This window comes from Spermophilus citellus (genome assembly GCF_964194105.1).
Source record: "Spermophilus citellus genome assembly, chromosome: 5".
NCBI classification, from domain to species: Eukaryota; Metazoa; Chordata; class Mammalia; order Rodentia; family Sciuridae; genus Spermophilus; species Spermophilus citellus.
In genome coordinates, this window is record NC_138186.1 from 160,501,398 (window position 1) to 160,515,678 (window position 14,281).

A 14,281-nucleotide genomic window follows, 5' to 3' on the forward strand; every position below is an offset into this window, starting at 1 on the left:
CAGAATAACATCTAAGTTTCTGAGAGTAGACAGAACAATGTAAATTCTAGGAGTCTGCCTATGTCTGTGCCTGGCTGCTATCTAGTGAAAAATGCAGTTCTATCTGGTCCCTAGGGATCACCTATGTTGATTCTTGATAAAGTTGTTCAAGACCTGAACATTGGTAGCCACTCTCCATTCATGTGGGGTCTTCCTAAGCAGGGTGTGGGGACTCTCTGTCATACAGGCTAGTCTCCTTTTGCCTGTACTATTGTTGAAAGTGTTTCTCTGTTTTGATAGGTCTGGTGGCAATCAGCTGTAAAATGAAGCCCTGTTAGCTTCTACTGTCCAGTCCCTAATCTTAATAGAGCACATCTGTCACATATTGTGATTTGAAGAAGAAATTTCAAAAATCAATCATTTTCTATGAAATTATCAGCACTGGTTAAGTGGGATGGGGTGCTTTGGAGTTAAGGGAGACATTATCCTCAACCATATCAGCTAGATCATTAGATGTCCAAATGCTTAGTATTCATTAAAATATTTCAGACTACAGCATTAATTTTAATAAGTAACTAAGAGAAAATTGACCTTTGTTATAACATTGTTTTCATCAAATCAACAATAGGAGATTATAAGAATTACAAAAATAAGTGTAAATTTTTTAAATTAGAGAACTAAAAGTTCTGTTGTACTGTTCTATAACCAGTGCTCAGCTTTCTGTTACTGTAAGGAATACCTGTGATTATCAACTTATAAGAAGAAGTGACTTATTTTGGCTCACTGTTGGTTGTTGTCCATGTTTGGTTGGCCTCAGTGCTTTTGGACCTGTGGTGAGCAGCACATCCTGGCAGCCATGTGTAGGTGGAGAAAAACATTGACCTCATGGCAGGATGCAAAGGGGCGGAAGAGGAGAGGGGTGAGGTCTCATTCTCCCTTTCAAGGGCATACTTCCAATAACTGGAAGACCTCCCACTAAGCCCCACCTCTTAAAACTTCTACCACCTCCCAATAGCACCCCAGGCCGGGCCAAGCTTTAACACATGGCCTTTGGGAAGACAGTCCAGATACAAACTTTAGCAAGTAAGTTATGGTTCTCTATAGTCACCATCATGTGCAATAGCACACCAGAACTTCTTTCTCATAACTTACCAAACCTTCATAGCATTAACCAACCTTTCCCTGGTTGTTCTCAGCCCTTTCATCCTCAGCCTCTGGTAACCACCTTTCTGTTCTCAACATCTATAAGATCAACTCTTCTAGATTCCACATATGAGTGAGATCATGTGGTACTTGTCTTTCTGTGTCTGGCTTATTTCATTTAGCATAATGATCTCCAGTTTCATCCAGGTTGCTGTAAATGACAGTAAAAAAAAAAAAAAAAAAAAAAAAAAGCCTAAGGGAAGAAATACTTTGAATATTCCCACCACAAAAAAAAATAAATGTTTTAGGAGTTTACTCTCATTTGAATGATACACAATATATACATATACCAAAATGTCACAATGGCACAATTTTATGTATCAAAAATAAAAAAGAATCAAATATATTTTATACATATAACTTTCTTTTTTTAAAGAGAGAGTGAGAGAGAGAGAGAATTTTTAATATTTTATTTTTTATTTTTTAGTTCTTGGCGGACACAACATCTTTGTTGGTATGTGGTGCTGAGGATCGAACCCCGGGCCGCACGCATGCCAGGCGAGCGCGCTACCGCTTGAGCCACATCCCCAGCCCATACATATAACTTTCATGTATTAGAGTACAAAGTAAGACACTTTATTTATTTTCCAATTTCTTTTAACATACTAGGCAAATATTACATATATAATATTAGATACTATGTAAATATTATATATATAATATACATGTATACTTTAAAAGTATAATGCATTTAGACACATACAAACATGTATATTACACATATACATACATATTAGCATTAGCATTTTATATATTAGATACAAAAATGTTTGTGTGGGCATATATGTGTTTATTAATTTCCTAATACAATTTAGTTTTTTAAATCTATAGGACTTAAGAACATTATGGCAAAATATCTTCCTAAACAGGAGGTTCTAGACCAGGGATTGACAGGCCTCTTTTATGAAGGATCAAAGAATAAACATTTCAAGATATGTAAAGTGTACAGACTTTGTGGCAACTGTTCTCAATGGCACAAAAGCAGCCATTGAGAACACATATATGAGAATGTTTCCATGTCCCACTAAAATTTCACTATGGTAACCAATATATACATTTTATATAATTTTTACAAGTTACAAAGTAATCTTCTTCTTTTGTTATTTTAGCCACTGAAAAATACCAACACTGAAGGTTAGCTCGGGAGCCAACCCTGTCACGCCCAGAGGCAGCAGACCACAGCTGAGGCAGGCCATGCTTCCTGGCCTTTGCATTAAAGAAACAAGGGTGAATCTGAATTTCTGCCTGAGTTTGAAAATCCCTTCCATTTACCTCCCTGCATCCAATGTGGTTCAGTACAAAATGACCATGCTTTGTCCCTGCCTTTGGTTCTGTTGGTGAATAAAGGGAAGAGGACATACTAATATTTTTATGAGCTTTCTATTTCTGTATCTGGCCAGTTAGCATCAAAAATGCTAATAGCAATAATTAAAGAACATCACAGTTCTTAAAGAGAAGAATGCTCAACAAGATCAGAAGCCCTGACTACCAATCTAACATTTACTTTTAGCAGCTTGAGTGACTTGCAAAAATTACTTAAACTCTCTGGACATTGATTTACTTATTTGTAAAAGAAGGATTTTGAATATTTGATCTACCTGTACATATGAATGAGAGTTCCCCTTGTTACAAGTATTACTTGACTGAGAAGCCTTAAAACAGGAAACAAATTTTGCTAGACATATGGGAAAATTATAGAAAGATGTGTCCAAGTAGTGGGAAAGTACATTTAAACAGTAAATTCTCCGTTGCGTTTATTGAGTTTTGGTAATACAGTATTTAGGACTAATTCAACCACATTCCTTTTCTTATATTTATTTCTCTGAAAGCATCACCAAGTGAGCTGGTTAAAGGGCTTCTGGTTTACATTGCATTTCCTTGAAAGAAGGAAACAGAAACATATTTTGATAAAATCTGGGAATTAAGATTTCTAACCTGCAGATGGTGCTATGATCCCATTATGAAATGGCTCTGCTTTCTTATTTAAATTCAAAAGAAAAATGCAGTTTTTGATTTGGTTTATTTTATTCAAAGGTAAGAAAATTGAGTTATTCCATTTTTCTTTTATGTTCTATTATTATATTGGGAGAGCAGAAACTGTCTTTACTATTGGAAAAATCTACTTTAGTTAGACTTTGTCAAAGCTAAGTGCTTGCTTAGACCATATAATAATCAATTTTTATGTATTTTTCCTGCTTATCACTCAGCATTGAATTGTCTATGATTCTTAATCAATTTAGTTTGCTGTTGCTGGCCTTAAATTGCTTCACTGAGAATTGGGTGACGAAGAGCTAAAGATAAAAAAATTCCATATGAGAGCCATTTCAACCTCTGCTTTGTAATAATCAGTTAAAAAAAGATTTCCTGGAATTAAGCCACAGGAACTCTGGCTTAAGTCAGAGCTGTCAACTAAGAAACAAATTTCCAGACATTTTGAAATTTAATTCATTTAATTTTTCTTGTAAGTGAATTAGAAATATGATTAAGCATAGCAAGATATTTTTTTTACTGGATCAGTCTGACTTTGAATACAGCAAATAGATACTAAAATCTTTAAATAAAAGAAAGAAAGAGGGTTTTAGAGCCACTTTCCTTGAGGAATCTACAAATAAAAATGTAAGAATATGCACACTAGATACAGTTTTTAAAAATAAAAGGAAAGAGCATTTTAATGTTTTAATTCATGAAGTTGTTTATGTTGCCACATTTTGACCTTAAACTCTGCCTGAATATACTACTTGAAAACTACTTTGAGTTAAAAAACCCACTAATAAAAATGAAGTATTAATCAGAGGACTCTACAAATATATTTAAGTAATTATCTTAAACCCCCTGTAATGTGATTGAGTCAGAAATATTCAAAAACTGACATGGATATGTGTAGTAAGAGTAGGGGTGGAAAGTAAAATAATTTGTCATATTATAAGGACTTAGAAAATTAAGAGGATCACTTTTTTAAGGTAGAAATATTTAATTCCATGAGGGTCTACAGTTGACAGTAATTTGAGGGGATAATTTGAAGCAGTATGTGTGAAAATGTACTAAGGGTTATGATATTTATACAAAATGTGAAATAGCAATACTGCTACTGCTTTGTGTGATGGTGTGCATATTATACCATCGTAGAAACTTGCTGAGACTTTTTCCCTAGGATTGCTTTTGACAAAAATGAAGTATAATGACAGAAAAGTGAAAAATCACTTTTGGTTGCTTTTAAAATCAGGATAGATTTCAAGAAATAATAAATCAGGACCTACATGAATAGTATAAAAAGGCATTAGAAAAATTGATGCTTTGTAAAAAAAAAAGAGAGAGAGAATTAAACAGAAACATGAAGAATATAAGTGATGTTTTGCTTTTTGCATTGTTTCTACATAAAGTCCTTGGTTTTTGGAGGAACCTCAGTGGTCCTGGATATCACGCTATAGTCTCTCTCTTAATTCCAACTAATTAAAGATTAAAACATTTCACATTATGCTTGATACTTTTGGGTCTTAAAAAATATGCTTCCTCTTTTTATCTTATGTCTTGAAGTTACTCACTATAAATTTCTTTAAATCAGTCATAATGACAATTGAATAAGAACTTCAGGCCCGTGGGAGCACGACTGTGACGTCTTTCAAAGAGCTTTGTGATTGCTCAGCCCTAAGTCTAAGCCCTATAAAATGACCAACTTTGAATGCTGGTCAGAGTGCAGAGCAGTAGCTGGCAGTATCAGCTAGCCCCCAGCCAGTGCTAAAGCAGCCTGTCTGGGCACCCAGGACTTCAGCACCTCAGACAGCTCCAGCGCTCCCCAGAATACACTGTTCAGTTGGGTAAGTACACACTTTACCTTTCTCCTTTATTCTTCCTATCTTTGAAACTTTTCTCAGGCTATACTGAAGTTTTCTCTCTCGTGAAAAGAATTTTACAGTACCCTTCCTTGGAAACTGCAAAAAGACAAGTTTCTCAAGTCACCTGGTAAGCATAGAGGTTTCTCAGTTTTTCTCGTGTGAATTGATTACCAGAATCTTTTTGTTTGAAAAAAATATTAACTGGTTTATTCCTTTACCAAGTATGGTTTTTGGGAAAAAAAATGCATCCAAGTAGGCTATGTTTGCATCTGTACAGATATTTGACTGAAAGGTACAGTGAATACAATTGTTTTTGTAGTTTGCAACTTGTTTTTAAGGTGCTGTTCTTTTTGTTTTACATGTTGATTATGTGAACCTAGGAAACATTTATTTTCCTCTTCATTTTAAGTGCTGTAAGTTTTACAGGCAGAAAGAGAAAGAAATATTGAAACCTAAATTTTTATCTAGAAACTATTTAGAAATAAAATGTATGCATCAAATGCAAGAAAAACAAGTTTTGTTTAAAATTTTTCATTTTATTTGAATTTATTTCAATGACAAAATGCTGTTTGATTATTTGGGAGGATCTTAATTTTTTAATTCTTAATTGAGTTAAGTTATTCAAAGCCAGATCCCAGGAAGTAAGTATACAGTGATATCTACAATTAAGAGAACAAAAATGTATATATAAAATCTTTTTTTTACTGATAGGTATGTATGCATTATATTACTGTATATGCAAACAAAAATATACAAACGTGTACATGATTTTCATGGTAGAAGTATTATTAAAGAGGTGACACCCCAGTTTTATAAGTTAGATATGAAAAGCATAACATAGAAAAATCACTTAATTTCTTGAAGCTCTTTACTTCATCAGAAAAGATACTAAAAAAATATTATCCCCAGGGTTTTTTCCAGCACAATAGAAACATGGCATTCAATATATACTTCAGCCCACTAAGTGCCTGGCAAGTCTTTCGAAGCAAACACACAGGATCCTAGTTTTTTTACTCAAACACCTGTCACGAAAAGAAATATTCTTGATTTAAAAGGCAATCATATTGGGCTGGAGTTGTGGCTGAGTGATAGGGCACTTGCCTAGCATGCGTGAGGCACTGAGTTTGATCCCTGGCACCACATAAAAATAAAACAAATATAATAAAGGTATTTTTTTAAAAAAAGAGGATTTTTTTTAAAAAAGGCAATCATATTTCTGATTGACTCTTTCTTGAAGTTGAAATAACACAGCAAGAGCCTTCAGAAATACTGCTAGACCCTTAGAATTTCCTTGTGGTGACAGTGTGATGCAGAAAGCTTGTGTGGTTCTCTCTTCAGAGGCACAGAGATGGAAGCCAGAAGCAAACCCCAGCTCCTCCTGCTCCTGGCGCTTTCCAGTGTGCTCTTCTCACAGAATTCTGCATGGCCTCTCTTTGGACCATCTTCTCCTCTGAGGTAACTTAGAAGTTCACTTTTAATTTGAGATAGTCAAACGTTCCTTTATTGAAATGGGAACTTCCTACATGTTATTTTGGATGATGCCATATTTTAAATTATGTGTCATTTATTTAAAGCTTTTAATTGCTGTGTTGAGCAAGTTCTTTGCCAACATAAAGTCAACACAGTCCTTCTGAGCCCTGGAGTTCGCCAAACCAGGTGGGAAGGGGATTTGACTTTCATTGAGAACCAGTGTTAGATAAGTGAGAAGAAGCGTTTATGCTCTGTCACCTCAGTTCAGTTCACCGTCTGGTGGAACAATAGTTGTTTAGTTGTCAACCTCATTGTAGTTCATTTCTAAGATCAATCAGTAAACAGCCATAAGATTAGTGGTTTATTAGTGAAATATGTGTAAAATCATGTTGCACAGAAATGTATCTAGGTAGAATAACTTTATCAAATTAAAAGTTACAGGAGAATTGTTCTCCAGAAGTATACTCCCCTACAATGTACTTGGTTTGAACTAAAATCTTTAATTTAACTGTGTTCCCTATTTCAAATTCATAAAGCATGCCACTACTCACATTTACAACTGTACCTGAAATAAAATAGATTTATGTTAAAAAAGTAAATAGTGAATTAAACTTTCATTAACCTGATATTTCCTTCCAGTTTACAGGAATCGTATCTAAGTGCCAAATAATGATTTCTTTGCTTATTTGTTCATTCCTGAGTTTTTGCTTCAGGTGTACTTTCCCCCCATAAAGTGAATTATCTTTCAGCCATTAGCATTCTCTGTTAAATTTGTTTAAAGCCATCTTCTACATTGCTCTGATGATGAAATAGGATGGTTCTGTCTGAGTGGCTAGATCACAATAGATGATTGCTGGGCTTCAGACCCACAGAGGACAATTTCTTACTGACTACTAGCTACTTCAACTGCAGAAGGGACAAAACTGCCCTGAAACAAACATTCTCCTTGGAGATTTACCGTAATAATAAAAGTACACACATATACAATTTTAAAAATGTGCTATTGTGAAAAATGTGCATGCACTCACAAATATAGTCGAGTTCTGTATATAGTTAACACAATTCTTAGACTTGCAGTACAGTACCATACATTCCTTACTAAAGCTGTGTTAATACATAAAGTTAGAAACCAGAAGACCCCACAAAATTCTTTGAATTTGAATGATGATTCATTAATGAAGAGATTCTTTGGACATGATCAGTACAGAGAAATATATCACGCTAAGGTAAATCTCTGAAGCAAAGCCAAGGGACCCAGGGAGAGAAGAACAGTGAATACTCATCTCTTTAGAGGTATTTGGGGCAATTATTGCTAAATGTCATCAAATACGTAAGTTCCTAACAGTTTTAATACTGGTTATTCAGTTTCCATATGGACTGGAGCCCATTTCCAAACCAGGTGGGAAGGGGATTTGACTTTCATTGAGAACCGTGTTTTATATGAATTATATCTACCTCCTAAATTTGGCTTTTCAAAGTGAAGATACACTTGGTTTAGTGAAGTAGAAGATGGAATGAACTTTGCTTAATCCTCTGATAGGATTGAATTAAGTAGCACTTATGTTTGGTATATCCAGCTTAGAAAAGTTGAATGGCATTTATTTTGTGAGATAATGAAAATATTTTCTGTTCATCTCTCATTAACCAAGTCAAATTATCCTATTCTTATATTGTGAATCAATGATATTTCCCAAGAGTTTTAGTTTCTTATTTCAAATGGTTGCAAGACCATGAGCATTGCCTTTGAGAAAGGAAAGTCTTACACTTCTAGTGTGCTTTTCTCTAACAGGTTGGATGACAGAATGCCACTGGAAGGAGCAAATGAGCCAGACCAAGTTTCATTAAAAGCAGACACTGACATCTTGCAGAATGCTTTAGCTGAAAATGACACACCCTATTATGATGTATCCAGGTGACTTCATTTTTATTGCTTTATTTTATATAGAAAATATATTTTAGAAATATAAATGTTCTAGTTATCTTACCTTGGAGGTATGTCTGTATAATACTACAGATTTTCATGTGTCACTCATTCAGCTTGACTTAGAGCAGCTCCAGAAGCTGAACGTGATTTTCCTGTAGAAAGACTGCAACAAGTTAGGAGGAATACATCACTCTTCACACTCTGTGTACCTAGTTTCAACATCACAGATTGGACCAGTCCTGGTACTACCACAGAAATTTCAGATTCCATGATGGAGCAGGTGCTAAGGGCAGAGGTTCATCCTACCTAAGGAAAAGGCACCTAACAGTGCTGTTCCTTCATGGAACTGCTTGTCTAGCTTTCAGGACAAATCAAGTAGCTCCATACCAAAGACAAAGGATAAAAGGTTTTTTGTTTGCATGGAAAAGTTGGTCAATAAGCCTTAAAATCCTATCTCAAGAGATTTTGTTTCCAAATATTTTGGCAGAAGAAATATCAAAATATATGTTTGTGACTTTGCCAAAATCAACATATTTTCCCATTGCATATGTTTTTATTTAGGATAGCAGAAAAAAGCATCATAATATAGAAATTATGATATATTTTTCACATAAGTATTTCTTAGAAAGGCATTCATTTTGAAGCTTTTATAAGGGAGAAATTTACTTTTAAAACAGTTCATTTAAAAAATTTTTCAATCTTGGGCTGCATATATAACTCAACATTTGCCCATCAGGATACAAATGATTAGAACATACCTTTCTTAACACTTCCTTTTGGACTTAAGCATTAATAGTAACTTTTATAATAAGCTGATGAATTTGTTATTTAATGAGCTAGAATAATATTCTAGAGAAACATGTATGCATTAGTAACTATCCTTTTCTCCTTGTTTCAGAAATGCCAGACATGCTGATGGAGTGTTCACCAGTGACTACAGCAGGCTCTTGGGTCAACTTTCTGCCAAAAAATACCTTGAATCCCTTATTGGGAAGCGGGTTAGGTAAAAGGGAATTTATTCCTTTTCATCAAACATGTTATCATTACTCAATCTGCCAATCATATTTTCACTTTCAGTAAGTTCTTCAAAATTGACAACTCTTTGATAATGTTTAATTTAGTCTAAAAAATAATGTACATTTTTGAGTAAAACATACTGGGCCCATTGATGCACGAATAAGCTTTTTTCTTATATTCATTGAGTCCAGTCACATTTATTTTTCTTAAATGCTACACTTATTTACAAATTTGAAATCAAATTGGATGAGACTCAATAAAAAGTGATTTGGAATGTCGATGCTTTGGGGCATTTATCTTTAAACTCTGACGTTCTCTTGCTCACATTCCTTAGCAGTACAATCTCAGAAGACCCTGTGCCCATCAAACGCCACTCTGACGCAGTCTTCACCGACAACTACACCCGCCTTAGAAAACAAATGGCTGTAAAGAAATACTTGAACTCAATTCTGAATGGCAAGAGGAGGTAAAGGAAAAGAGAACTTGCTAAAATGAGAAATTATAAATGACTTACAAAACTAAGCTACATGCAGAGATCTATATATCTGCCTATCCATCCATCCATCCTATATGAAGTAGTCATTCTCAACCTTGATATTAGACTACTCTGGTTGATGTTAGACTACTCTGGAAACTTTTTTAAGTACTGATGTTTGGGCCTTATCCCAAACCAATTGCCAGGAAATCAGTGACTCTGGGGTACAGACTTGGACATCAGTATTTTTTTATGAGCCCCCTGGCCAGTTCTACTGTTTCATCAGGGTTAAAAATGATGGCTAGTTTGAATCTGTGAACAGGTGTTATCAAAAGTATTGGCTTTTAAAACATGTAGAGTACAAGCAGCAATTTGTTCCTGCATGGACCCCCTTCATATTCAATATCCTTAGTTTATCAAATTTAACCATCAGACATTTTGTACATTTAAATTCTGTAAAATCTCTATCCCTCTTTGGTGTGTAGATATTGGACAATGCAGGGGGCATGGAGTTCTCTATTTTTATTCCAATTGTTTTTTTGTGTGCATGGTATTAAGGATAATCCTGTTTGGGTGAGATTAGATAACATTATATTTTCTCTTTGCCCACTAAATCGTGATTCTGAAAGAATAATTTGAGACACTTTGAGGTTAAGAAGTAATTTAAAGATGATTGTTTAGCCCTAGTGCACTTTGCAGAGAACAGTCATTACGTCATTATCATTTCTTTTGAACCATTCTCTTCTAAGAGCCCTAACAGGCCAAATTTCCTTCTTCTGTTCTGCAGCAGTGAGGGAGGGTCCCCTGACTTTCCTGAAGAGCTAGCAAAGTAATGAAAAAGCTCTTGGAGTCCAGCTGATGAGAAGCGGTGAGTACATCTGTGTATTCTCACTGTATTCTCATAGTCACCATCTAATTATGGAAGGAGGGAAGAGTCACTGAGGAGGAAAAAATTCTAGAGTTAAATAACCATTTTACATGAGACCTCATCTAAGGACCTCTACTTGAAATGGACCTCACCCCAGAAAACAGCTTCAAATGACTGATCACATAAACGGCTGTTCACAGTGAGCAGACAGTTCAGACAGTGTGCTATCTGAGAGGTTATCCTCTCTGTTTGGCCTCATTCCTACACTTGTGTTGAGTTAAAAACCAAAGGAGCCTGATTCACACTCACGAGAAAAACTAGCTTTATTTTTGAGAACCAAACCATGCTGCTCTTATTAATGTAAGATTTAATCCCATAATTGTCTGTTAGCTCTTCATTGAATTTAAATGTAGGGAACCATCACCGTAATTCATTGTTATAAAAACACAAAGGCACTCTGGCACTAACACAGCAAACTTCATATAGCAAAAGTCAAATTTTGACCTATAAAGTGAGTTTAGTCATGAAAACCTGATAACATTCACTATAAAATATTTTTTTTTTTAGTAGAGAAAACATGCACAGTTTTTTTCTCTTTTTTGAAATGGTGAGCTTGTTATAAAAGTTGCTTTTATATAAATGTGGGCACAAGACATACTTATTTACTAAATTATGTTACATTAATGTTTACATCATCTCCTGCAAATCTAGTTACAATGTTTGACAAGTGCTTAAATAAATTCTTGTCATCAGCATACTAAAAGTGAGCAATTTTCTCCAAAGGCCTACAAAGTAAGTGTTTTCAGCTTTGTGGGCTATCTTGTTTCTCTTATAATTCTTCAACCTTGCTGTTGTGGCATGAAAGAAATCATAGATAACATGTAAAATGAATGGGAATGGCTGTGTGCCAATAAAACTTTATTAGTAAAATCTGAAGGTGGGCAGGATTCCAATCCCTGACCAGGTCCAAGAGATTAACCCAGACCCACACAGGCCAAAGGCAGTTCACAGTCACATTCATTCCTGGTGTGGTTATCAAAGGTTTCCAAGAGAGTCAACAAAAGTGGACAGGGTGTCTTGAAGACACCTACATGATCAATTACTTTTGTCCACTAAGTAGATCTCCCCTTTATCTTAAGAGTGGTGTAGTGTTAGATTTACCTGCAACGATGGCTTATCACATCTAGACATTTAAGTGCAACAAGCGCACTATAGGGATACGGCCACATCAATGATTATAGCGACACAATTCACAATAGCTAGACTGTGGAACCAACCTAGATGCCCTTCAATAGATGAATGGATAAAAAAAATGTGGCATCTATACACAATGGAGTATTATGCAGCACTAAGAAATGACAAAATCATAGAATTTGCAGGGAAATGGATGGCATTAGAGCAGATTATGCTAAGTGAAGCTAGCCAAGCCCTAAAAAACAAATGCCAAATGTCTTCTTTGATATAAAGAGAGCAACTAAGAACAGAACAGGGAGGAAGAGCATGAGGAAAAGACTAACAGTAAACAAAGACGAATGGGGGGAGAGAAAGGGAGAGAGAAGGGAAAGCATATGGAAATGGTAGGAGACCTTCAATGATACACAAAATTATAAGAGGTTATGAGGGGCAAGGGGGAGGGGGGAAAAAGGGGAGAGAATTGAACAACAGCAGAGGAGGTAGAGAGGGAAGATGGGAGGGGAGGGGAGGGGAGGGGAGATAGTAGGGGATAGGAAAGGTAGCAGAATACAACAGTCACTAATATGCCATTATGTAATAATGTGAGTATGTAACAGTTGTGATTCTGCAATCTGTATTTGGGGTAAAAATGGGAGTTCAAAACCCAATTGAGTCTAATGTATGAAAAATGATATATCATGAGCTCTGTAATGTTTTGAACAATCAATAAAAAAAATCTTAAAAAAAAGTTATTTGCTCACAGATGAAAGCTAATCACATTCAGGGCATTGAAAAAATATCTCCAAGGTAAAACCTCCCTCAAATTAAGAAATAGGACAGGCACTAAAATACACAGGCAGATCCCTCTGTCCTTTGAAAATTATAAGTTCATTTGTGAGATCACATCCTTCCTTTATTTCTTTATGGAAGGATGGTTTTGGACAAATTCTTTGGACAGGAAATCCTGTGCATTATCCACTTGTGAAAGGTTCAAATGTGTGACTATTTGTGTCTAGAAAGAAAGCAGTTCCTCTGTGACAGTCAGTCTTTTGGAAGGTACTTGTCCTTATGACCAGGGGAAATAGATGCTCAACAAATGGGCCGATAAGTGAATGAAACTAATATGCTATGAACAAAAATATACATTTGTGTTTCAAGTGTGAATTCTTTCTTTTTCAGAATTCCTGAAGGAAAATGATAGGCAACAGTAATTACATTTTGAGTTCTACATAACTAATTCAAGAAAACAACTTCAATATTGAAACCAAATAAAGTATAGTGTCGTGAATGTCCTGGTTCATTTTCTTCTGATGTAATAACTGTGATGTTTACACTGTAAATATTATTTGAGTTATAAAATGTGTCTGTAGCTCATGAAAAGCCTGTAATTTCATATGCTGTATATTCTTTCTAACAAAAGTATATTTAATGATAAGTAGATACTAGGTTAATTACAATTGTATGAGATTCTCTGGAAGACTGGTAATAGAGGGAAATTGATGTGTTTATTTATAGAGTGCAGTTAGCTATTCAGAAGAATAGAGCAGATAATCGGTGTGTCTAAAATTGAATGTTAAGCAGATAGAATGGTGTGTTAACCCCCAAAATATCCAAGAGAATGCCGACAGAAAAGAGGAAAAAGAAATTCTTCAAAAAAGATTTTTGAGAAAATTCACCACGTTTCCACATTGACAGAAAACTTCCTCATGGGAAAAAAACTCTCACAAATCTGGATCACTAATCACCAAAGGCTTTCCTCGGACCCGTGTCTCTGCCAAGGACTTATTACTTTGGACCTGCCCTTTATGCTTGTGTAAAGTGAATGCAAAATGGAAACTGAATAGAATGTTTGTTTTTTAGGAATAAATATTTTTTCCATAATCAGTCAGATTAATGTTTGGTCATATCAGCTTCCTCCAGTGAAAGTACATTTGAGGACACAACTATTTTTCCAAGCCGATTGTAAGAAATTAAATATAGGAAATAAAGATCTTTGACTATCATTGCAGATACTTGTGTTGGTTCTGATTCTTTTAAATGACCCAACAATAACTCATTTTAGCTCTGAGTTTCCCAGGTACTAGGTAGTTTTTGTGAGATTTGAGGTAGGATTGCATTTAATAATGGGTGAGTCCTAAAATAACAGTGACATAAATAACAGAGAAGTTTCTCTCTCACATTGCCAATGTCTTGGCTGGGCACAGAATCACGAGCCACCACACACCTTGTAGATTCAAACAGCAATTCTTTATTCCCGAACTCACACCAGCCTCCACACACGTTCTGGGGCAATCCCAGTTCTGCCACTGCCCAATTCACCTACTCCACGAGGCTTTCTT

At 35.2% G+C, this 14,281-nt stretch overlaps 1 protein-coding gene across 1 annotated transcript; it reads left to right on the forward strand.

Moving 5' to 3' along the window:
* Positions 1–4,876: 4,876 nt before the first annotated feature.
* Positions 4,877–13,303, forward strand: VIP (vasoactive intestinal peptide). The gene is made up of 7 exons (XM_081296507.1): positions 4,877–4,997; positions 6,354–6,470; positions 8,275–8,397; positions 9,308–9,412; positions 9,761–9,892; positions 10,689–10,769; positions 13,122–13,303. Exons 2-6 carry the CDS (start codon positions 6,364–6,366, stop codon positions 10,732–10,734), a joined length of 513 nt encoding a protein of 170 aa, XP_081152633.1. The 5' UTR covers positions 4,877–4,997; positions 6,354–6,363; the 3' UTR covers positions 10,735–10,769; positions 13,122–13,303.
* The last annotated feature ends 978 nt before the right edge of the window (positions 13,304–14,281 follow it).